The sequence below is a fragment of the Nelusetta ayraudi genome, unplaced genomic scaffold (genome assembly GCF_046127955.1).
Source record: "Nelusetta ayraudi isolate G7.1 ecotype Tasmania unplaced genomic scaffold, CSIRO-AGI_Nayr_v1 ptg000004l, whole genome shotgun sequence".
Taxonomy (NCBI): domain Eukaryota; kingdom Metazoa; phylum Chordata; class Actinopteri; order Tetraodontiformes; family Monacanthidae; genus Nelusetta; species Nelusetta ayraudi.
The window spans coordinates 4,334,126-4,360,069 of NW_027466054.1; the positions used below are offsets into that span (position 1 = coordinate 4,334,126).

A 25,944-nucleotide genomic window follows, 5' to 3' on the forward strand; every position below is an offset into this window, starting at 1 on the left:
AGGCTGCAAATAAAAAAGAGGCATTGGATTTTTGTTTACATTTTCTTTATTTTGATGAGTTTTTTTATTTTGAAATTTGATTTTGCATATGTGAAATATTAGGTAATTTATTGTATAGTATTAAGCTTTGCTTCTATCATATTCAGGTTAAAGAAAAGCTTGGTTGCTACACTGTTATTGAGATATAACAGTGTAGAGAGGTTTTTTTCAATAAATATCAATGTTTCAAATTTTCGGCCCACCGTGTATTGAGTTTGACACCCCTGGTCTGAGCGTTCGCTCACCCACGAGCGCTATTGCCCGCCCGCGTCTCTTGCCTCCGCCTGCTTATCTCTCTCGCACTCACCCCGGGCTTCTGCCGCCTCGTATCGGCCCCGTAGATACCGGAGCAACAGTCCGGAAGAGCTGGGAGAGCGGTGCGCAGTTTCCCGCTTTGCCGCGAAGGCCTCTTCGACGTGCGAAGGCTGAGCTCCGACCGCCACTTCCGGAAACGTCTCCTAAATGAAATACGACGGCGACTCGGCCGAAACATCGTTTCACATTTGAGGCCGAGCATTTTCTTTTTTCCCTTTTTTTCTTTTCCTCCACCCTCCTCCTGCGGAGAGGGCGCAGATAGGAGAAATGAAAAGGTTTTGAACTGATAGGAGGCAAAGTCGAACCTGAGTGAATAAGACGGTCGGAAAAAAACATTCCGGAGTCTCCCACGACTCGCTCTTTGTGTTGCCCTGTGCTCCCTTTTCAAAGCGGGATGAGGTGATCAAAAAAGAGGGAGAGATTTATGTTCCCTCGCTGACGCTCAAGGTTGCGAGAGATTCTTGCGTAGCGCTTAAGCGATGATGTTTGTGATGGCACCAGAGAGTGGAGAAAGGTGGAGCGTTATTGAACACGGAATCATTCATTATGATGCTAAGACACTGGCAGCCAGATTATAAACAGAAGGTGATTTGTCTTGGTAATTTGCAGACGCGGCAACCTTGGTGGCGGTGGAGTGTCAATTTCAAAGGCGAGGCGTGTTGAAAGAAAGAGACGGAGACCGAGGAAGAATAAATAAATAAAAATAGATAAATAAAAGGCAAATGGAGCCAAATGTGCGGCCCAGACCCTGCTGGTGGAGGAACTCGCCACGGTTGAGGATTCTATTAACCCAGCTAAATAAACCCTCTCCCCGGCTCCTGCTGCAGCCTCTCATTTCCTGAATATTGGAGTGCTCCGAGTCTCCGCAGCGCGCCTTTAATAAAGAATGCTGCGCTAATAATTCAACTGAAATCACTCTTGGAAGGATTCTGTGGGAGAGGTTGTTCAAACACCACGCCCGGGCTTCTGGTCAATTAATCTTTCGCCCTCGTCTTTCTCTCCTTGCTCCCACTTAAGGAAGTAGGTCACCCAAAAATGGCCGGTTCACACACCTCAGAGTCACCACCAGCGGCTGCAGCAGCAGAGGCCCTGGTAACATTTTCCAACTGTTTGGGGTTTTTTTTGTAGAGAATTCCTCCTAAAGGGGCATCTACTGTACTGTGACCAAGCACTTTAAGAGGCTCGCTCAGTTTGAAACACAGTGTCTGTTATCGTTTTGATAGTCTGCCGTTCCCTTGTGTTCTCTGGGATTTACTTCCTGTTCCTGTTTTCCTGCCTTTTTTGCCATGGGGCATAAAAGGTGGAATAACAAGAACAGGAAGTAAAGTACAGACTATCAAAATAAAAGAGGACAAGCTAAGGCAACAGATCGTGACAGTGTCCTTAGCTCGAGTAAGGGCACGGCATGGCGCGGGTCCGTTATGTCACCAGAGCCTCCATCAACACCAAGGTCAGGGAGATCTTGAGTGGACTGTCCCTTTAATTTCACCCTGTTTTTTCTCTCTGTGCCTCTGCTTCCTCTCGTGACTCCTGTGGCCGCCTCACACTTGACCTACATGCTCTAATGAAGCATGTCGGTCCACCATGGACTCATGTTCTCCAAAATCCGTGGACACATTGGCGCACACACACACACACACACACACACACACACACACACACACACACACACACACACACACACACGCACGCACACAAATGTTGGTAGTCCAGGGATTAAGAGAGCAACATGTTCCAGTCCTCTAAAACATGATTGAATTTTAGAGAAATGGGCTCAAAGTTGTGCTGTTCTGTCTATCTGTCTATCTGCCCATCTATCCATCTATCCATCTATCTGTTCTGTCCATCACTCCATAGCTCCCTTTTCCTAACTGCCTGTCTGCCTCGGTGTAGCTGCAGCAGCCTGTTTCCCATTACGGACCACTTAGTTCCACATACATTTGTCGCTGATTGAATTGTTATTGCCGCAAAGAAGAAGCCTGCACCCCTCAACACACACACACACACACACACACACACACACACACACACACACACACACACACACACGCACGCACTCTCATTTCATTCCCTCTCTCCTTCACAGTCATCACCCCTCCTTGGTGTTGACGGAGGCGCAGCTCCCTTCTCTTTCCCCGAGCCCGCCACTGCCTTGTCTGCGGGGTAATTGAAAACATCGATACGTCACGTAATTTCAGTTCAATTGGTTCTGTCTGCTCGACGTCTTTTTGGCCATTTATTGCCATCATCGCTCACCGGTTTTCTCTCACTTTGTGATTTGCCCGTTTCGGGGATTAAAGCTCATATTGTGCGTGCGGGCGCGCTCGGCACTATATAACGCCTGAGACAGGAGGGAAGGGCTGCTGCAAGATGGCGAGAGGAAGGAGCGCCGACGCGTGCGTGAGTGATTAGAGTCAACGTGAAGAAGGGTGTAAATTAATCAAACAAAAGGGAACAGAGAAGGAGAGGTGAGGGGATGGAGGAAGGGAGGGGGTGGGGGGAGTCGGGGGGCAGATTGTGCTGATATTTGATGTTTGGCTAATAAGCTTAGCGGCGGAACCGAGCGCTAAATGTCAGCACTGAAACACGTCCGCAGCTCTTGCTGGCGTCAAATCAGCCGGACATGCGCACGGACGCACGTACAGATGCACACGCATACGACATCCAACGCGGCAACATGCGGCGAACTTGTGTGATGGCTTGTGGTCGTGCGGCTGCATCACTCCCAACCCCCCCTGGCACCACCCGCACCACCTCCCCAGACCCTCACCCGCACACACGCACCAACCCACCCAACCAATCCCCCTTCCGCGTGTGTCCAGATTCTCAAGCAACACGAGGAGCCGTGACCTGAAAATTAAAGCTGGGCCTGTCTGTCTGCCACCTTCCTCGTCCTCAATCTCTCCAGGAGTTTTACTGGGGAAAGCCCGGCGACCGCTCTCTGGCCCGTCTGCGGAGCAGTGGTGGGCCTATCGATCCAAATATGGATAATATCAATACTGATGTTGGTATTGGTATTGATCGATATTAGCGTAATGAGATCCATACTTCATATTTGTGTCTAGATATTGCATTTGTGTATGTCGATTACTATGTTTATGAAGCTGGAATAAAACATTGATGGTGTTTTATCCCGTCTCATTAAACCATTGTGACAAAGATTTCTGCTCTAAAGGTGCGAAAGGCATTGGGTGGTGTGGACAAACATTTCCTATTTGCCTAAAATTGCTCAAATTCAGTTCTGGGTTTTAACTAATTAGTAATCCACATGGAAAAGAAAAATCACAAAATCACCAAAAGGCGACAAAAAGTTATTGAGATTTAGCAAATTGATGAAAAATATTGGTATTTTGGCGATACTGGCCCTGTTTGTGTTTGGTATCGATACCAAATCCTGCAGTATCGCACGACACGACTGCAGAGTCTAGCAGGTCCGACTGCGTGATGCCTGCTGCCGCCCAGGGTGAAGTAAGAACCTCTACACAGCTAAATGTGCTGTGCTGTTGGACTGCCACTGCTTGCTAAATGTGACTTGTCAAATGGGAAGTGACAATGTTACCAACGTGCAGATCATCAAAGTGTAGCCCTCCCCCTCCCCCCCAGGGACTGAATCACTGGGCTACGTAACGTTATTGATTAATGCACAACATGTGCATGCTGATGAAAGCTTAAATGGAGGCGCAGTGTGTGTGTATGTGTGTGTGTGTGTGTGTGTGTGTGTGTGTGTGTGTGTGTGTGTGTGTGTGTGCGTGCCTGTGCGTCACGGCAGATAACTTTCATCGAGTTAAAAATGTTGCCGTCCATAATAGGTCTCCACTTTCATTAAGAGATAAAGTAGAGCCCGCGCTCTGTCTCTCCCGACGAACAAAGGGAGGCATTAAGAAAGGACAAAAGATTTAAGAAACCGAGGACAAAATGTAATTAGCCTCAGTGTATTTTTAGCTTTCCGCGGGACAATTCAAACCGTTATGTAATGTATACGGACACGCGTGCAAAAGTGATAGGGAGGGACAGGCGGCGGGTGGGCGTTGCACTAGTTTCCTCTCTCAGACTGTGAGCTGGCGTCGGCGCTGATGACATCACCGATGATGTCACTGTAGGATCGGGATTGAGATGTCTACCCTTTGAGCAGCCATCGGAAGGTACTGCAAACAGACCATTGTTGACCAAATTCAAGTCATGCAAGTCAAGTCAATGGCAATCAGCACTCTTTATAATTAGTCGGAATCCTTTAAGTAAAAGTGTATATCTGAATTGTATGACCTTAAATGTTGAACTCATTGCCAGTTGCTGTATTGGTGAAGAGTTTGACAGGACTACGCTTTTTGGATTTGGTGTTGAATTATTGGAGTGTTTTGTTGTTGTATTTTTCAGACAACAAGCAGGGCAGAACAGCCAGCGCATCATTTGTGATAAACTTTATCAGAGCATCTGGCTCCTTTACTTTCCCGAATATCGACCCTGGATCCTGCTTATTCGGAGCCTGAAGGCAATTTCCAACCACTTTGTGATTATTTGGAGAATAAAACAGCAAAGAGCAGAGGTGTACTCATCAATTTATCTCCGTTCCACTTGAGCAGGCCTGTAATTTACACAGACGACACCTTCAAAGCCTGGACTGATTTGTTAATGTAGCTCTCTTTTGGAACTGTCACTAAAAACGTGACTACCTTTAATAAATAGAGCATGTCACTGTTTTTTGGTGTTGAATGGGAGTTAACCATTAAACTATAAACAGGATATTATCTCTTGTTACATTCAGCTCAAAGCACAGCAGTCCTCCAGTTGACCTTGAAAAGCTGTATCGACCTGTAATGCTCACGTTAACCTTTCAAAGCCCATATAGATGTTTTTATTTTTTTCATTTCCTGTCTTTGATAATTCAGTAAAGAGTTAAACATGATTGGAAAAAGGGCCTCTATACCACTGTCTGACCATTTGGCCCTAGTACATTTTCCTCATTGAATTCTTACATTAAAGGCACCAGAGTGTAAGCTTTAGCAGCACCTAGTGGTAAAAATATAAATGCTAATCCCTGCGTTCTAGTGTACCACTCGTTCTCAGGGCAAAGTTCCCCCAAATTGATCCACATTCTGGGCCACTGTAGACGTGGCACAAATCATTGTTTAGTTTATGAATTTTAGTAACAACTGACACCACCACTCCATATCTACACTCACCGGCCTATTTATGAGGTACACCTTGGCAGTAATGTGTAGCAAATAAAGTGGCTGCTGAACTGCTGCAACCTTGGAGGTGCTGACTGCGTTCAGAGACGCTGTCCCACAGACCTTGGTTGTAACCAGTGGACAGTGGTTGTTTGAGTTGCTGTTGCCTTAGATGATCTCCAAACAGTCTGCCCATTCTGACCTCTGACCCCTGACATCAACAAAGCATTTTCCTATGCACGACTGCCGCTCACTGGGTATTTCCTCTTTTTGGGACCTCGCAGATGGTTGTGATGTTTGTGAAAGTCCCAGCAGATCCGCAGCAGTTTGTGAAACACTCGGACCTACGTTCATCAACAACCATGTTCACCGCGTTCTAGATCACTTCAATCCTCTTTCTCCCTCGTTCCGAAGCTCAGTTTAAACCTCGGCAATGATCTCAGTCATCTTCACCATATGCATGCATATCTACAGGACATGCCTAAATGCTATTGCCAAGTGATTGGCAACAGGCAATTGAACAATGTACCTCAATAAAGCATAAAAATTGCAAAAGTGAAGAATAAAGACAGACAAAAACCAGCACCCATATAAAAACAAAAACAAAACAAGAACAAGTCACTTTGTATATTCAGGCAAAAACTAAATCTAAGAGAATAATAAAAAGACAGCTGAAGTGAAAGCATTGGAGGGGGAGGGAAGGAATGCCTGGATTGGGCTCTGTGATGCTCTCCGAGCCCTGACACCCCCTCTAGTTCAGCATTTTTCCACCTGACACTTCAATAGGGCCTACAGCGGCTCCATTAGCGTCTCTGCGCTTGTCGGGAGGGAGGGGGATGGGGAGGCGCACGTGCATAATTCCCAGGAAGTACTGCGCCTACCTTCGGCCGCGTGCACGGCGACAAGCATCAAGGCTGCCACCAAAAAAACTCATTCTGCTCCCAAAACTCACGGTGGATTGGAGCTGAACTGACACGCACACAGCAGGGGTGTAAGAAGAGGGGAAGACGTGCATGTTTTAGTGTGTGTGTGTGTGTGTGTGTGTGTGTGTGTGTGCACGCGCGCATGCACACATGTGTGCGACAGTAACCCCCCTGTGGTGAGACCTAATTTAAAGTGAGGAGATGAACACAGCGAAGCAGCCCCTGACAGTAAAAGACACACACACACACACACACACACACACACACACACTGAAAGCAAAGAATAAGAAAAGGTACTAACCTGACAGAGAGGAAGTTACATTTAAAAGAGAAAGCAGGAAGCTTGCTGAGGCCAATTTAAGGTGCAGAAATTTAAACTGGAAAATAACAGTCCTCCGCGTATCTTTCATTCTATATCCTTTTTTTAAGTGCAAAAATCGTGTGCATGCGCATACATGTTTGTGTGTGTGTGTGTGTGTGTGTGTGTGTGTGTGTGTGTGTGCGCGCGCATTTTTTTCTGACTCACTGGGTTGAGTAGCACAGTAAGAAACAGCTCTCCCCCGCGGATGCTCTTGTCCAGTTCTTTGGGTCCGCCGGGATATTCCTTATAATAGATGGTGTGAGTAAACAAGCCACACGTCTGACGAGGCAGCACCTGCACAGCCGCACACGCGTGGAAGAAGAGGGGAGACTCGTTAATATTTTTTTTGTCTTTGGTCGACACAGGAAGCTGGCGCATGAAACACAGCAAGAGGGCGTTCAAGGAAAATAAACAGCTGTTTGTTTGTTTGTTTTTTTCATGGCTGTTTATTTTTGTAGCCCATCCATTAGTGATCCCCCTCTGCCTCTCTTTATGAATTAATGAGAGATCAGAGAGGAAGTCTGTGAGAGGGATGAGAGATGATGCAGCAACAATGCTTCAACCACGTTGGTTATAGTTCAATATGTACTTTTATAATATATTCAGCAACAAGTAAATAGCAATCATTTCACCTGCTGTATGTTCTTGCAAAAGAAAGTCTGAAGTATCAAATAAGGGCAAAGAGAACGAATAGCGAATTGCAATACTTGAATACTGAATGAATTTCCTCATGAAGTATAGTGCAGAGTGTAATGTATATACATAGAGCCATGAGAAATAATAATAATAAAAATAATGTTTACAATAACAAATTAGACTAAGTCTAAACTGCAATGTATTAAACCCAAAATAATGTGTGAAATTTACAAGCACAATAACAACAATAAAGTAAGATCATTGTCGTTATATAACAACAGTAATATAGTAATATAAGGTAATGGTGCTAGTAATATAAGGTAAGATCATATTATTAACATGAAAAGTGATTGAAGTGCATGTCTATCCAGTTGCTGATGCAGACACACTTCACTGCTCTTTTCAAGCAGTACCAGTGGTGGTTCATCTACTGGAGTCCAAGCAACATCCCATAACATGGCTAGAACACATACAACACTGGAAATGGAACAAGGGGTCACCCTGTGATGATGTTGGGATCCCTTGGCTTTCATGGGTGCAGCCAAGGGATCCTCAGTGGTCTACACGTGTGTATACTATATTGTGGTTGACGGTACCAGCCTTGTTGCTGCGTGTTGTGGGGAAATACTAATCCCATAAAGCTGGCACGTGATTTCAGTTTTTCTGATCTTTCCACATACTACTTCAAGCCTGTGTAAATATCGTCCACACATGTTACATTTATTTACTATCATTAATAGTTTTGCCATTTTCAGATTTTTTTTTCTTCTTCTTCCAGAAAACAGCTGCAGCCTTTGAAAAACCACCTTCCTCAAACCAGCTCTCTGCGTAGATCAATGCTGGTGTTTGATTGATTCCGGAATATTATCGAGCTAAAATCGTGTAACTTGTGTTTTGGATTTCATCACTGAATCATTGGAAGAGGAATGGAATGGAAAGAGTTGCATCAACTGACTAAAACACAATTTTTACACAACCCGGAGATGCTTGTAACATTGACCAAGAGCACAGCTGAAAGCGAAGAAGCAGAAAAACTCCAAAAATTGGACGACAGTTTGGCTCCTCCAAATCAGTTGCTGAACAATCAAACGACTGTTTGGATGTGAGGTGGGCATAACGTCAGCTCGCATTAATCTCCTGCGTGCAGGAAGTCAAAGAAAACAACCTCAGTGTCCTGCCAGTTATAGAGAGATTAAAGCTGTGATTACCTCACCACAACAGCAGAGAACTTTTTTTTTTTATTATTATTATTAAAGCATTCCAAGTTTGTTCTCAGGTAAAGTCAAACTTTATCAAGAACCTCTGGGTTTTCTTGTCACCCTCACATCCACCTCTGTGGTATATTGGTGCCTCGGTGTGCACTAAAGCGGGAGGAGGTGGAACGGATTCTTTTGATGCCAACCTGAGCATGTGCAACTCACACCCTTAAAAATATCAGCGGCAACGCTGTCTGTCACACCCTGTGTACGAAGCAACCAGATTTCACAAATAACTCCAGACGCCAAACCTTTTCACTCTCTTACGTGTTGTCGCAGATAATTGTCACAGCATGAGCACAACACAAAATCATGTCCAGGTGATTTTTTTTTTTCTTCAACATTTGCAGTAATATGTATGTGCCTCTCATATAATTTAGCAAAGTATTAAAAAGGTGGTTAAATAAACCTATTTCTGTAAAAAGCCAACACTATTTCGTGAAGCTGTTCAGCACGACCATCTTTATTTTTTTTTTTACTGTTTCTAATTAGTTGTGCAACTCTCAGGCCAAATTACCACAGCGCAAATGTAAAGTTGAAATTGTCCAATTGTCTAATAGCATCTGTTGGAATAATTAGAAATGGTCATTAAGTCAGAAAATGTAACAAGCTACGTAACTCGGAGTCAAATGCTCAGCTTTGCATTACTAATACATTTTAAATGTGTTTTAAATGTGAGGAGTAACTTGTAATCAAATGTTTTCATCCTTCTGTATTCATCACTGTTAACTGAATTATTGTTCAGTAAAATCAAAATGAGATTTTTTTTATTATTTTTCTTTCATCACCTAGATGGCTTAAGGAGTTAATGCAACACAGTTACCATTGTGTTTTGTTGGGATAAGATGGCACAAAGCTAATTTTCTGAATATGACAAGAGTTCCTGACAGTTTTATGAGTATATTCCAGTCTACTCTGGTATGGCTGGAGAATGTTTTCAGTCACACCAACTCATTCTTTACTCCATCCCCTGTTTATTCATCATTCATCAGAACTTTCCCTCTATTATTTGTTCCAAAAAAAGCATAACCTTGGAGTTCAGATGAAGACTTGAATCACTGGGTCTATTTGAATGTTTTTTTTTGGCTAAGGTTAACCCATTGAAATTGATTTTACATGCACATTAAATATGTGCGGCTAAAAGTTAAAACAGCAAGTTGTATTGGACCAGAGGGTTGTCCGAGACATTTAAATGCTGATGAATGTGATGACTGAGAAGACGGCTGGAGAGCAGGAGGAGATGATGATGGAGAAGAAAGACGAGGGGCGCTTCTGTGTGACGCGGGGAGAGAAGGCTGGAGCGCAGATATTGGTTTATCTATAAAACACTGCAGACTTGTTCACACACGCACACACACACACACACACACACACACACACACACACACACACACACACACACACACACACACACACACACACACACAGAGGGAGAAGGCCACCACTGAGTCACAGACACTCAGCACTATTTCACCAAACCAATTATCCACAGAGCTATAGCTCAAACTGATATAGTGCATTTTAAAATGATACACTCGCGCACAAACACACACACACACACACACACGCACATGCACACACACGCACACACACACACACACACACACACACACACGCACACACACACATACACACCCCATATCTCAGTCTGATTTGTTCTGATATTGTGGGTCCAGTGGGCGGCTCTCAATCTGCTGACAGAGACACCCAAACACCAATTTTACAGCCTTGGGAAAACTTCCTGTCGTCCTCGGAGCAAATAAAGATGGAACTGGAGTTTGGGGGAAACAATATGGATGGCCAGAAAGTTGGAGTTCATGTTCTGACATGACAAAACGTGGAGGCTAAAGGAAATGGAGAGCACTGTGGGAAAGAGTTGATGGAGACAACTTCAAATTGCACAAACAGGGACTTCAAAGACTGCTTCCTTCAATGAGTTGGTTTTCTGCTTCTTGTTCTTACGGTCAGCTGTACAATAGTACTTTGTTAACATTGTTAAGTTAAAACATATGACAAGAACTTTATTCACAAGTATTTGTACTTGTAAAAAGCGCTTTGCGACGTTTTTTGATGAGATTTATCGCTGTACAAATAAAAGTGGTTTGATTGATTGATTGATTTGTATCTAGCAGTATCTGGATTGAAGATTTTTTTTAAAACCTGAATTATCGTAAGATCATCTTTGTTTCAGCCATTCAGAAAATGCCATGACCAATCATAATCTATTGAGGAGAAAGAGGAGGTAACTCAATTTGTATTTAATCTTTGACAATACTAAACCAGCCTGTAGCTACAGTGGCCGCTGAATTAGCTGCAGTTTTATCTCTTCCTCATTAAAAGCACAGTCATTTTTCACAGGATGATGTGTTGAATTTACCATAACAGATTTGCTGCCTGGTACACCAGGTTGCCATTCTTTGGATTTTCTCTATCACACGTATCCATCGACTACAAAGCCCACAGACAACATTTAATATACGGAGGAAAAATGTCCAAGCTAATCACTTTGGCATCGGGCACATTTGTGGCTTCTTCGGCTCTCTGGTTTTCTAAGCGCTTATCAAACCTGTACATCTCAAGTCATTGTGTGTTAAGAGAGCCCACTGACCGGCACTTTTAAGGGTCGATCAAAAACACGCCGTCTATTGGAAACGGGCTAAGTGGATGAGCTGCGTTTCTGAGTCGCGACGCTCCTAAATGGTGTGATATAACAGAAAACGAGAGCTGGCGAGTTTAACTTGGAATGTCATTAGCGAGCATTGGTTTGGAAAAGCGATGCTAAAACTGGCCTATGAGCAAGCTGCACATTCCCAGATCAATAGAAAACAGTGGGGAAACAATGGGAAAGATGCTGTCAACACAGCTCATCTACAGGGAAAACAGTGGGGGAAGAGTAGACGTCCCAGAGATCCGCCCGTCTGCTCTCGTCAATAAAACCGGAGCTGCGTGTTATTTCTTAGTGAACATGTAAACTGGCTTGCATCACCGTGGCGCATCCTCTCCGGAGGGGCCCTTCAATCGCGCTGGCTGTCCCCCCGGAGTCGCTCTAAGTCCCTTCATTTCCCCACAAAGCCGAGGAAGAATCCGGGGGAAAGCTCCCTCGATCGATCATCGCCTTTCAACAGCCAAATCTAATTTGCATGTGTCCTTGCCCACCCCGCCCCGGCCCCCTTCCCTTTCCTGACGCAATGAAAACTTTTCAACTGGAAGTTTATTTCAGCCTATAAAATCAGTTTCAAACGGGAGCGAGGACAGGAAGGAATTTAGTCTTTTTCTTCGGTGAGATGCCACATCCATCGCTGGGGTCCACGGTGACAGAGAGAGCCAGAAACTTTCCTTCTTCTTGTTTTTTGTTCTATCTTCTGCTCTCCGTCTTCAGCCCTTTCTTCACAGAAACGTCTTTTGTCTCCGAAAACAAAAACTGGGTATGATTTTTTTTCGTATTTTCTTGCCCTTTGTCGCTGCTCCTCCGCTGCCTTTTCTTTGTGCCGTGAAGAGCGTCGAGCACATGTTTTTGTTAAGCAAGTCACACGGCCGACTCTCTATACCACGCTATTGATAATGTGTAATTGCACATTATAGCCTTCGGGCTGTCAGCGCGGCATTGTACTGTCGAGCGAGTAGGCCCTGACTGTCTTTTATGGCGGCGTGACAGGATGTCAGCCAGAGAAAAGGCCGACTCTGAGGACCGACTGGGAAATTAAGAGAGCTGCCTGTTTAAAGCCGCGCGCCCCGAGATCCAAGTATGGATAAACAACGTGGGCTTGTAATTTCGGTGTCAGCTGTGATTGTTTTGCTGTCAATAAAGGGAGCGGTTGCGCGGAACTGACAAAGACGTGCGGCGGCAGAGTGGATCGGGAGGAGGCGGAGAGATGCAGAGGCAGAATTTTGTCTTTTCCGCCGTTCGCAAACTGTGATTTAATGTACGATTTGCCGGAGCATGAAAGTGGAAAAGTGCCCTCGCTACAGGATCCTAATCATACGACGCCGCTGCTCTCTTCGTGCGCAAGTGCAAATGGGCGCGGGCCGGCCGCGGCGAGAACGATGTTGAATGAATTGCATTGCGTTGCGCACCAAACACAGCAGGACTAGTTTGCGAACCACAAGACACAGTGCGTGCACGATTTACGACTTACACTCACGCTTGAGGATGAAAACACAGCCACTAATTAAGATTGAAAGAACAGAGCAGGAATCCAAACCATCCCAAAGCAGTATTTCAGAGAGTCAGAAGTGATTTTCCTTTTGGTCACTGTCACAATAAGGCAATTCATGTGTTCCTAATTTGAGGTTAATGACTTTAGGTCTTCCGTGGCAAAGAGGCTGTGCAACCTTTTGGCAGGTTTTAAGCATTCCGCCTCATTTGAGTCGCAGTGTGGAGGAAGTTCTCTTAAATTGCTCAGCAGCACTTTAAAAGAAAAAAAATGGAGTCGGTCGTGATAATAATTGTGTTTATCTGATAAAAGTTTTCTGTATTTTAACTTTCCTCCTCCTCCCAGACAGACGCCTATCTTTGCGTGTCTGTCTGGCCCCCATCTTTTTATTTTTATTTTTTGGATCAAGTCCCCACTTACCCAAAGACGGCACAGACGCCGACTTTGATCCAACTATGCAGATGATTGCGAGCTGTGGAAAAACTAAATAATTACCATCTCTGACATCTCTACAGGAGAAAAAACCCCAAATAAATACATATGCGTGTGAGTGTGTGTGCATACATATATACATACTGTATGTATATACACGTGTGTATGTGTGTGTATACATATATAGATATACATTTCCTCGCTACATATATAAAGATATATAGGGAGGAAAGTATTTCTGGCAACGCGCTTGTGCGAAAATATTTTCCACACTGGGAACCTTTTTGGCGCACGGCTGAAAAAGTCCTGTGGTCAGATGGGAAGGAGAGGTGCTAATTGATTTCCGTGCATTTGCACGATCCCATCAGCTGACCGAAGGGCATTTTACGAGCTCGCCAGCGGCGATGCCCGCCGGCCGAGGAGCCGATGCGACGTGATTAATGATTCATCGCTCCGACGACTCACCATGATGTTGTTGTGCACGAAGCCCTTGCGGTAGCGGGCCGGCTTGAGGTGGGGGTACTCCTCGGTGCTGGTGACCTGGATGTTCCACACGCGCCTCCAGGCCTTGTAGAGCTGCAGGTGGACCGGGTAGACGCCCGAGTGGTGGGGAGCCACGGCGTAGCCCATGTCCACTGGGATGCTGTGCTCCTGGAGCGGCCGCAGACACAAACGACCGGGGTCGCGTACATAAACATCCGGGAATTGCGGCCCCCGTTTACAACGGCAGACAAAGGCCACGGCGGAACATAAACACGGAGGGGGATTGGCGGGGGCGGTGGACGGCCTTGTCGAGTGGTGGGGGGCGGGCTTGTGATGTGTTTGTTACGGCGGCGGCCTTCGGGTTGGAAATGAAAATAAATATATTATTTATTTATTTATTTATTTTTGTTCGGGGGAGGGATGGGCGGTCGCTGGGTGCATTGCGCAGACGGATGGCGTTGTCCTTCGCCCTGACACCCACCTGCACACGCTGTTATAGCTAAGCTTCAGTAGTCAGGGGATGAAGTGTGTATGTATGTGTGCGTGTGTGTGTTTGTGCGCCTGCGTGTGTTCAGCGGAGGTTAGGGATCACACTTTATGAGGATATTCACCTTCAACGGCATGAACTAGCCACTGCTCAACACGCGCACACACGCAGATGTACAAACACAAGTCTATTTTATTTCAGGGGGCTTCTGCTGACGTTGAAATGTATTCTGGCTCCCACAGTGCCGTGTTTACAGGAACACAAGGGGCCTGGAAACAGGAGTGAACCTTCCGTCCATCACTTTCAAATGGACCAGTCAGGTTTTGTCGTTGTAAGTTCGGAAGAGCTGCTACAGCCCGAGGCTTCCTGCTCGTGTCCGGGGTGACGCTAGCTGCTAGTCACTGCCCTGTGGCTCGCTGCGACGTGCCGCGCTTTTAATGGGAGCTCCAATAGAGTGAAGCAAGAACAGTCCAAAAGGGTCCAAAGAGAAAAGTGATGTTTTTATTATTCCATCGAACCTGAAAATGCCATCAATTTTAACAAATTTGTCCCAACGGTAGCATTCATGCTAATCCCTTTTGCTGCACTTATCGTTTTCAACTCTTCTTGGCTTCTTGTTAAGCTTCCTCTGGGGTGTTAAAGAGCACAGTTAAAAACTATTTTTTCACTACCAAAACTACCTTATTGCTCTTAACAAGTACAACAGGTCAACTATCTGCCGCTAATATTTATAAATCTGCAAATACTCTCTGTGACAAGCAAGAATTGAAACTGGAGTCATCTTGTATGGCAGTAAATAATATAAACAACTAATTAATAATGAAAACTTAATTTTATTTTCTCTGTGCCTCTCCATGCCACTTTAAAAGCGCTGCTAAACGCAGCTGACTCGCATTAGCAAAGTTCGGCCTCGTGTGTCATTGCATCCCAATAGTGCTTTTTTTTCTTTAAACAAAACACATCTGCAAAACATCTCCAGTCATTGCAAATCATGTCCCTTTAGCCACAGTAGAGGCCTGTGCAAAGCAAGTCAAACACAAATACAGACAAAAGCTGACAGAATTAAGTGTTACATTCCTCTCAGCGGTTATTTGTTGTGAAACAAGTACTGCGCGCATCATTAAGTGTATGTTTTCCTCTCACTCTCAGCCTAAAAGGCAAGTCAGTCAAGACCTGCAAAACTCTTTAATATGCAGTGACAAGGAAATAACAATTACTACCAGCAACGTCCTTGAGCTGAACGCAATCATGGAGAGCAAGCTGATTAAAAGGACTCGCACAAGAAGAGGGGAACAATAAAAAACAGCAGCAAGAGCTGCTAGTGTGCATTTGTGCACGCGCGTGTTTCTGCATGAATCTCACCAGGGCAAATTCCTTGTTGAGGACCATCTGCTCAAGCAGCGAGGACTCGTTGTGGAAGAGATGGGGCTGCATGTGGCTCCACATGTGAGGGAACCACCAGAACTCGTCCACGTACCTCAGCAGCAAGTCGTCTCCTTCATCCTCCTCTGCTGTGCCTGCAAACACACGCGCGCACACACACACACACACACACACACACACACACACACAGTTAAAAGCCAAGAAGACAAGAGGGAACACACTGCAGTTTGAGAGCGCCGTGAAACATTTTGCAGACGGGGGTCACACGGTATAAACGAGGTGGCAGTCTGACACCATGGTGATGGAAAGTGATACCAGGCCTGTTTTGTTAATATGCCCTGCTCTCTGACACATTTTTTTTAAACTCTAATTATCTTCCATTTCTTCCTTTTCAGTGCATTCTCCTCATGGACGCTACGGAAATCAATAGAATGTGTCAGTGAAACTGCACCATAGCCTTGGAAACAGGAACCCAACGGTCAGGGCAAAAAAAAAAGAAAAAGAAAAGGGAAAAAACAAACCCTCATCACCACTAAATGATGAGATATAATATTATATATTATAATATAATTGTTGTTGTTCTTTTAAATACGTGATTTCATTTAACTGTAAAATAGGCCAACAGCAACAAGCTTAGATATAATTGAGCTGAAACATTATTCCTGATTAGAAACTCAAATGAAAATTAATTTGAGGATTGTTTTCCTCTAAATAAACACTGACTTAATAATCTGTGGAGTCGAGTTTTAATGAGAAATTCTTTACTTCACTTCGGTGGAAGTACAACAACAACAACAACGCTCATAACAGAGAGAGAGAGAGCGATCAGCGGGTCTCTCCATCCTGCACTGCTCTGCATGGGCACAATAACATTTTGGAGGGGTTTGAAACTCATCACGCGTGGACCTTTTAAATAAATTAAAAGTTTGCTGTCGATTTCGTGGGACGCACAAACATCACTTGCCTACATGTCCCAACATGAGGCCTAATAATTGATTTCTGCTTAATGTGATGCAGTTTTGAAAATTGTGGGAAGCAAAATTAGAATCGTGGTAATTGCCCCTTGCCTACCTGCAAACGCAGCAGTGTCATCGCAAAAGAAGTGTTTGTCTATTTTCTTTTATATGATGGCACAGAAAACAATAAAAGCAATACCCTTTGTATGCCTCTCTTGACAGCATGAGGCAGTGAGTCACACGGTATACAGATAGTTTCTGTTTTATTGACTCAGCGCTGCCTTGCATTAATATACATGTTTCAATTAATAGTTTTGTATGAAATGCCAACAAATGCCAATGCAAATATTTCCACTTAAAATACAATTAGTTCCATTGTTCATTCTTTGCTATGAGCCCCCCCCCCAAAAAGCAATAACAAGCGATATAATGTTTTGCCCCAACCCAAGACGTTATGTGTGCAACCTTTTCAAAATGAAAGCTGCTGTTTGGAGCTACAAAATACACTGACCTTAAATCAAGGCCAATTTATAACTTCCACTTGGTTTAGCTGCTTTGTTTAATATCATGTTATAATATCACAATGTTGCTTCTTTACCACTGGTTGTGAAAAAAAATGACACTCACCTGTGTGGTAAAACTTCCCAGAGAAGCCCAGGTTGAAGGTGAAGTTTGAAATTTGAGATCGCAGCTGTCGCTGAGTATCAAGGAGAGCCTGTGGTGATAGATAGATAGATAGATAGATAGATAGATAGATAGATAGATCTAATTAGATCAAGTTTTTTTTTTCATTTTCCTCTCCTTAAACTTATTGCTGCTTCCAATCAGGATTTTCAGCCCCTTATTTAATGGCTTCATTAGTTTACTGGCCTTTAAACAAAGACGTCGTAATGAGTGTTAACTAAAAAGAGTGTGACTCGCTGGCACACAGTCTCACACACACCGACAGTCGTGCAAGTTAATGAAGGTCAGTACATTAGTAGCCTCTGGAGGAAGTGGGCTAATGCTACCCCCGCCCCCCCCCAAGTCCCCACACCTTCCCTCCCTCCATCCATCCATCCCTTTACATTAGCGTACAAACCCCCCCACCCCTCCCCTGCCTTCAAGCTCCGCTTCCCATCTCCGTCTCAGGCTTCCCGCTCCTCACGGCGCTCCTTCATCTCTACCATCTGAATACACCCCCTTCCCCCGCCCCCTGGCCCCACCTCCACCCCCACCACCATTTGTCTTCGGCCCCTCCCGTCCAACCCCTGCCTGAACCTCCATCTCTGCCTCGCCCGCGCCACGAAAATGTCACATTCCCAAGAGACGCCGCTGCTCTAATTTGAAAGGAAGGCTGCGGCGCAGAGACCGCTGGCTGGCTGGCTGGCTGGCTGGCTGGCTGGCTGGCTGGCTGGCTCTCGCCCCTCCTGCAACTCTGCCTCTTCTCTCCCCTCCGCCACTTAAAACATTTTGCCAAAGTTGCCCCCCTCCCAATCTCCCCACTCCATTGTCAATCACTGCGCTTTCCATTTATCTGCCTTTAATTGATCCCTTCCCAATTTTTGAGACGAGTGCAATTGATGTCGCAGTGGAGAAATTTTGGTTCCAGGCACTTTTGCCGCTTTCGCCCGCTCGGCTCTATGGAGTGTGCGAGTGCACGTGAGTGTGCCCGCGTGAGCGTGTGCCGAGCCAAGAGATATAAACACATGCACCAAGTGTCTTCATTAACTCTAATCTAATGGCGCTGAAGATGGCTGCATCCTGACAGATGTGCACAATTTCCTAATCTGATCACCTGTCTCCTCGGGTATGACAACCTCTACATCTTCACACACACACACACGGACGGACACACACACACACACACACACACACACACACACGAAAGAACTGGCCAATGTGTGCGCGCAAAGGCATTAGAATTAAATTAAGTTTGTTGCTGAGTACTTTGCATTGTAACTCAATATGCTTTTCCCGATACACTTTGTAAAAATGCATTATTAATGTGCGCGTTGGTTTCGACGAGGTTGGGCGTAGGTGTGCGCCTAAGTGTGCAGTTCATTTGTATGCTCGGCACCAGCGGGTGGAGGAGCCACGCAGGACGTTGTTGTGATGCGTGACTTGAGGCACCAATGACCAAATCAGTTCCCCTCGCATGCTCCGACTCATTTGGTTCACTCGTGAGTCACCATTGAACACGTCAGAATGGTGCATTTTTGTCTGCTTCATGTTTTTGGAGATTCTTGCAAAAGAAAAAAAAAGATATATATATATATTTATATATACATATATGTATATATATATTCTGAGCAAAATAGTTTTCAAAGAAGTAAATTAGCAATGGGCGTCATACAGTTGACTTAACCTATTGGTATATGATTAAATGACCCTTATTGTTCAGTAAGCACTGTTCAGATTGTCCATAAACCTCTCCAAAAATGTGATGTCATGCACCATTTCTGAGGAAGCAGGAGCTCAAACAGGCAGTTCTGCAAATCAGCCTCTTATGATGTCGCAAAGGGCACTGAGACCGCTGTGATATCTCCCCCAGGTAAGTGACAATATTCCTACAGCCAGCTTCTGCCTTTGAGTGACATTTAACACAACCCAATCTCATCTTCGTAAAGACTATAGGGGGCAGCAGTACCCAGCACCAATTTACCAGGGGGAAAAAAAGATCATGTTTTTGGAAAACAGGCTGTAAACAGAGGGCTAAATGGATCTTTTCTCTGATAATGTATTGAGTTTTTTTGTTGCTTGTTTGCTTCTTTGATCAATTATTCTCCTCTGGATTAAAGAGCAAAAATGGAAACATGGAAACTGTAGACTTAGATTTTCTTCATTGTCATTGAAAAAAGAAACACAGCAGTGATTCCTTCTACAACGAAATGTTGTCGCCCAGACAGTAAAAAAAGTGTAGTGTAGGCCAGAGAATATTGCTGTACCTACTAAAGTCTTCAATAACCTATGCACTAACAACAACCATTTTCCTCTTCCAAGCAGAAAAACTTTCACTGGAAGCCAGTGGCCTGACTACCGAGTCTCCTTCTCAAAATGAGCGGAACGGAGGGTTCTGGTCGCCCTCGTCGGTGCCGAGCGAGGCGAGCGAGGCGCGCCGGGCGGCGGAGGGAGCATGAAGTTCCTCCTCACAGGAGGAGGAATGGCTGCAGATCAGGGACAGCTGTGAGTGGATGGGGGGGGGGGGGGGGGGGGGGTGTTGAGAGAGGAGCTTGGAGCCAGTCGGTCCGCCGAGCTCAAAGCTGGAGATGCTTTTAAAATGGGCCATAAGAGATCCTCCATAAGAAAGAAGAAGGGATTTGGATTAGCAGGAGGTGGGACTGAGATCTTGACAATCCTGCTGATCAAGGTAAACACACACACACACACACGTGGCACGCACGCACGCACGCACACACACACACACACACACACACACACACACACACGTGGCACGCGCGCACACGCACGCACGCACACACACACACACCATTGTGATTAGTGAGCGGTAAGCAATAGCCCTCATTTCTGTGCCCAATCCCACAGCTGCCTCACACTGCTGGTGTCAGAAGCAATGCCAGTTGTTGTTGGCCTTTTTTTCTTTCCCCTCCGTATACGTGACAGCGCCTGTGTGCGCGTCTGTGTGTCGCGCGCGGCAGAGGGGACGCCAGTAAAAATGTTTGGGGGTTCAAACAGACGGGGGTGAGGTGGTGGTGGTGGGGGGGGTGGCAGGCATCTGGACAGCTGGCATTCAGCGCCTTCTCACAAACCCCCTCTTTTAAAGCCCAGCACCTCGCCACCGTATCCCCATTCTGTCATTCTCAGCCTGCAATACTTCTCCCTCCTCCTCCTCCACCTCCTCCTCCGCCTCTGCGGGCCTCGTGCCTCGGCTGGGAGACGGGAAGAAAAAAAAAAAACAACAACAACAACAGAGGCAATTATAAAATTACTTCTTTTGTAAACAGATTCCGCGGGCGGGTGTGAGTGACATATTTGCAGGGGTTCAATTTCTGGGCGGAAAACAAAAAGCGGGGCAAAGTTTTTCCAGTGACTGCGTCCGCGTGCGAGCAGCGGCAGCACTTACAACAGCATATTTAACTGGGACAGGCATCTCTATTTGATGAGCACCAGTTAACACCAGTCTCACCCTCCTCCTTCTTCTTCTTCTTCTTCTTCTTCTTCTCCTTCTTCTTCCCCATTGCTCCCCCGTGCCGCTGCGTCACTCTCGCGCAGCCTTTCCCATCTTACGAAATCGTCCCCTCGCTCGCGTTCATGGATCCAAGGTGCTCGTGATTGCTTTGGCATTGCTCTACTTGCACTAAATTCTACTTGGCAGCGTCTCAAGGATTTGAGTTGCAGTGATTGCTGTGACCGCGAGAAGAAGAAAAAAAGAAAAAAGGGAAAAAAAAAACCCTGCCTCATCCGTTGGGAGGAGATGCGTAGCGCGGCCACGCTTTCACGGGGAATTTGGATTTAAAGGAAAAAACGAGGGCGCTGGCGAAGATTGTTAATTAAAAAGGAGAAGTTACGCAGATGATTGACTTGTTGACAGGTGCATTTGTCGCTGTGACACACTGCGGTGACTTTTCTTCTCCTTTGACTGTTTTAATAAAGAATGAACCCGATACATTGTCATCAAGCAGGGGTTTTTCTTCTTCCCCTCCACACTGTGAAATGTGTCTTTCCCCCGCAGAGCCGCCTGTGATCGCCCTACTTGTCCAGATCAGGAGGGGGGCCGACCGACCGACCAGTGCAGATGTCAGATGTATTATGCTCAAGGCAATATCCTGTTCTCTTCTCCTCTCTGGCTCCTCGCACGTCATCTCCGTTTTCTGCCCGTCTCGCCTTTCGACTTTTGTCGTTCTGAAAAATCATTAACGCCATCTGTTTCAGAGCACAGCACGCGGGATATCTATCACCTGACGCCAGGAAAAAGAAAAGGGTGGGGGTGGAGGGAGGGAAAAAACAGAACTTTCAAAGCCCCCTCACATAACCAAAGACCACAAGCCGTTTCCCTTTTCCTCCTGTTCAGTCCCTCTTCGCTGGTTCTTCTAATCCTCTCCCCACTGTTTATGCCTTTTCTTCATTACTTATGTAATAGACTTGGCCCGGCGGTGGACGGAGATGGAACAATCTCGGTTCCATTGACTTAAGTGGCAAATGTGCATCATACTTAATTAGGCCTAAAGATTAAGTATTGCACAATAAATTCCGTACCGCCAAGCCAAAAACTCTTCAATGCTGCTTCTGATCATTTTTCTTTTTCATTCTTATCATCTTGCAGAGTTTCTCCTTTGTTTGGGTGCTAATCCGCAGCAGGACCGACGAGGCAGCAATCAGGTCGACGCGCGTCAGCTCACTTCGCCGTCCCTCTTATTCAGAGCCGCCGCACTGTTGGCTGTTTTACACGTGGAATGGCCAGTCTAATTGCTGGACGTTCAAACAAGCTTTGGTTATGAAGGTAAAATGACTTTTTTTTGGGAAGGCTTTTGGAAGTGGCACTGATTTGACCTGTCAAACCAAACACAAAGTAATGAAAAAGGAGAAAATGACCGTCCTTCATCATTTTCCCCCCACCTGCTTAATCTATGCAATTACTTCTTTAAAAGGGCTGCAAGACGCTTGCTGCCAGGTGGAAAATTAGACTATTTGCAAGACACTTCCGTTTTTTGTTTTTTGTTTTTTTGAACGGTTATGTTTTAACTGGCGGTCGTAAAAAAACAGCAGCTCGACGGTCGGCGCGACCTCGCTGCAATGCCTCCTTTTAGATTAAATGAAAAGCGGCCAAACGTCTGTTTCACCACCGGCGAACGCTGCCTTAAACTCAGAGACGACGCTTTCACAATGTTAAACCTTTTAGACTTTGTTAAAACCGTGGCAGGTAGCACCTTGGGGAGAAAGAGAGTGGAAACTTGGATGAATGAGGGGTTTAGGGAGGAATACAAATAGGGGGCCACAGATAGTGATCAATGGTGGGCGTGCGGGGGGGGTTAGAGGGGTCGGAGGGAAAGTGATTGAACAGAAACCGAAGAAGAGGAAGAAGTGAAAAGGGTCGATTTGACGGAGGAAGGATCTGATGATGAAAATTAGACCCCCCTCCACCCCCGACTCCATCCCACCCCCCACCCCCCCAAACCCCCCCGCCCCCCACCACGACCGCCCCCCACCCCGAGTGGCTTCCTGACAGATTTGAGGAGGGTGATGAATTAAAGAAGACAAGGATCAACACACATGTATCATTGATGGGATGTCTTGAGTGGCATCATACCTCATTTTGAGGAAATGTCACCGGTGGGGGGCCTCGCCCAGACTCATTTCAATAGAGGAGCCCCAGCTGCGCGTGTATGTCTGTCTGTCTGTGTGTGTGTGTGTGTGTGTGTGTGTGTGTGTGTGTGTGTGTGTGTGTGTGGGAGAGAGAGAGAGAAAGAGAGAGAGAGAGAGAGAGAGAGAGAGAGGGAGTGTGTGCAGGCTAGTTGTGGGGGGGCGGGGTTGGAGGGTGGGCGTTAGGTATTGTTTTGTCACCAGATGAACTGGCGATGTGAGACTAATGAAGAGCACCGAGAGAAGGAGGGGACCGTTTTAATTGGCTCCTGTCTCCGCCTCTCCTTAGCTGCTTCCATCTCCTCGCCGAGACAGGAAACAGGGGGACTGGTGGCTTTTACCAGAGGTAGGACGGGATTTCCAACAGCGGAGCCACAACACTAATTGGTCACTATCGCACTCGGTTACATCCTGCGAGCGGTCGTTCTGCTTGGAGCCACAGGGGTAGTTGCACTTTTTTTGTGCCTTTTGGCAATTATTTCTCATGATGTGCGAGAGCGCTCGCCGCCGTGGCAGCAGGACGTCAACGTCTGAACGTTGGAGTTTCAATTTCTTACAAAGAACTATCGCCGCCTTGACAAAACATTGCGCCATTGTGCGTGTGGGTTGTTTTCGTAAGAGGAAAATTCCAAAATGTCACAAGCGTGGAAGCACACAAACATCTCGCAGGGACAAAGAACTCAGAAATGCTCTTGAAGGTCGCAGCAAAATGAAAGAGTCAGAAACCACTTTGAATACTTTCACTGAAGCCATCACTCTCGGAACACAAAGACACGTCGACACATTAAGCTTCGATCGAGCCCCATGGTCGAACCTCGACTGTGTCTCCCTTCCGACGGAGCCTCGGAGATAAAAAAAAAAGAAAAAAAGAAAATTATTTTAATTTTAGATATAATTGGTGAAAGAGAGGTAGTTTAAAACCTTTCATAAACCGAACAAAAGCTGAATTGCACCGTGAAAACAGTGCAGCCGACTGATTGGAGTCACAGTTATCCCACCCTCCCCGCCCCCTCCAACCACCAGCCAACACAACGCGATGAAAATTTGTCTGAATGTCTTGCTTCCACTCTTGTGAAATTTAGGAAGCCCCTCCCTGACTGAGGCCACCAGTCTTGGCTGCAGATCCCCCACGGCCGTGTGGTCTCCGGAGGTGAAGCGGAGCAAAAGTGACGCTGCCGTCCTGAAAACGGCCTCAGCGCTTCCCAGAAAGGGTCGGCTGTCGGGCTGCTGCTTGATTAAGAGCGCAAAAAATAGCTGCTGTGCCAAAAAACAAACAAACAACATACATCGCAGTCTTGTTGATCGGTCACACGATTCATCGCTTCAAAGCGCCAGACTGCCGTTTCTCGACTAAAACGCGCCGTCAGCACCCGCGATGAGATCATCAACAGCTGACGCGAAAACAAAATTCAACGGGAGGTATTTTGCTCAGTCGTGCGACCGCAGCTTCTACTTATTCTTTTTTTTTCCATTCAGCTACATTGAACGGATCCTCTGCATGCCGCTCACACGCCGGCCGTGCACATTTCAGCTGTCACCTTCGCCTTAAACTGGATTGATGCTGCGAGGCCCCCCGGAACTGGAGCGGCTCCTCAATGACACTTTGTGCCAAAAACTTTTTAATCGATGTCGCCCCAACCTGCCCGCAACGATGTGGCCCCCCCCCCGTTAGTATCCGTAGGGGTGGGGTGGTGGGGATGAAGCGTCTGTAGCGCACGATATTCACGCACCCGTCTGTCAAAATGTGCCTGAAGCGGTTGAGAGTGAGGAGAAGTGTCTACCTGAGGCTCTGCCTGCCTCCATCCACCCACCCGGGGGGGTAAGCTGCCAGAAATCACCACGCTCTCCCTCCACCACCCCACACCCCCACAGCATTTTGTCTCTCTGAAAGTTACCCACAGCCACCCCCCCACCCTCACCCCGAGGTGTCTTCCCCTCCCTGCCTCCCTTCCAACTCAATTCCCTCACGGCGTTTTCTTCTTCTTCCTTTTCCTCCCGCTCCTCCTCGCTGTCAGGTTGGTGAAGTGCCTCTGATTCCATCACTCTCTCTTTTCTTTTTTTCCAACACCCCCCGCCGCCACCACCACCCCAGTCTGAATCCCTCCATCCCCACCTCCCTGTCCTTCTGTTACGGTGCTGGTTCATCCTCATGTATATTTATGGCGCGGAGCTGAAGAGTGCGGTCGACTCGGAATGAAACCCCCGAACGCACCACGCCGCGCCGGGGCCGTGCGTTTCACTTTTTTTTTTTGCAAACGTCCTCCCCTCACTTTTTTCTGGGATACAAACGCCTTTATTGTATCCGAGAGTGGAACTCCTCTCCTCTCCTCTCCTCTCCCGCTGCCCTCCTCCACTCCCGTCACATCCCCTCTCCACGTTCCAGCCACAGACAGGTTAGGCATCTGCTGGGGTTTCTAATTTTTTTTTTCTCTCCCCTCCTCCTCCTCCTCAGCTCCTGATGGGACGAGTGTCAGCCACTGACGGAAAGTGACATTCTAATCTAAAGCAGAGACTCACACACTCTCGCACACGCGCACTGATGTATATCCTGTGGCTGCAGAGCGATGGGTGGACACCCCTGGGTTAAGCTCACATCACATCACTTCAGATCAGCATAAATCTCACCTGTCTTAGCTCTCCCACACACACACACATGCACACGCGCGCACACACACGCACGCGCACACATACGCACACGCACACACACACACATGCTACGCATGAAAACCTACCAAAACACATTTTGCTTCACTCAAAGGGCCCTGAGAGTCAAACGTCATTTCAAAGGAAATTCCCTGTGCGAAAGCGTTACATGTACACTTCTGCAACCCTGAGCTGCTATTATACATATAGTTTTTAAATGTACATATATAATAAAGCCCTGTGATGAACTAGCCATTTGTCCAGGGTGTAACCTGCCTTTGCCCTGTGACAGCTGGGATGGATCAGCAGAACCCTGCGAGGCTGAGAGAAGGAAGGAAGGAAGGTATAAAAGATGGATGGATGGGTGGATGGATGGATGGATGGATGGGTGGGTGGATGGATGGGTGG

The 25,944-nt window shown here is 46.3% G+C and overlaps 1 protein-coding gene across 2 annotated transcripts in view; it reads right to left on the minus strand.

The window, feature by feature from the left end:
- ndst3 (N-deacetylase/N-sulfotransferase (heparan glucosaminyl) 3) overlaps positions 1-25,944 on the minus strand; it is a 47,720-nt gene that overhangs the window by 15,952 nt on the left and 5,824 nt on the right. For both annotated transcript variants that reach the window (XM_076045027.1, XM_076045036.1), the window contains exons 3-6: positions 17,221-17,308; positions 15,617-15,771; positions 13,750-13,935; positions 6,972-7,100 (exon numbers count right to left, since the gene is read on the minus strand). In XM_076045027.1, coding sequence (XP_075901142.1) covers positions 6,972-7,100; positions 13,750-13,935; positions 15,617-15,771; positions 17,221-17,308 — 558 coding nt within the window. The remainder of the gene's footprint in view (positions 1-6,971; positions 7,101-13,749; positions 13,936-15,616; positions 15,772-17,220; positions 17,309-25,944) is intronic.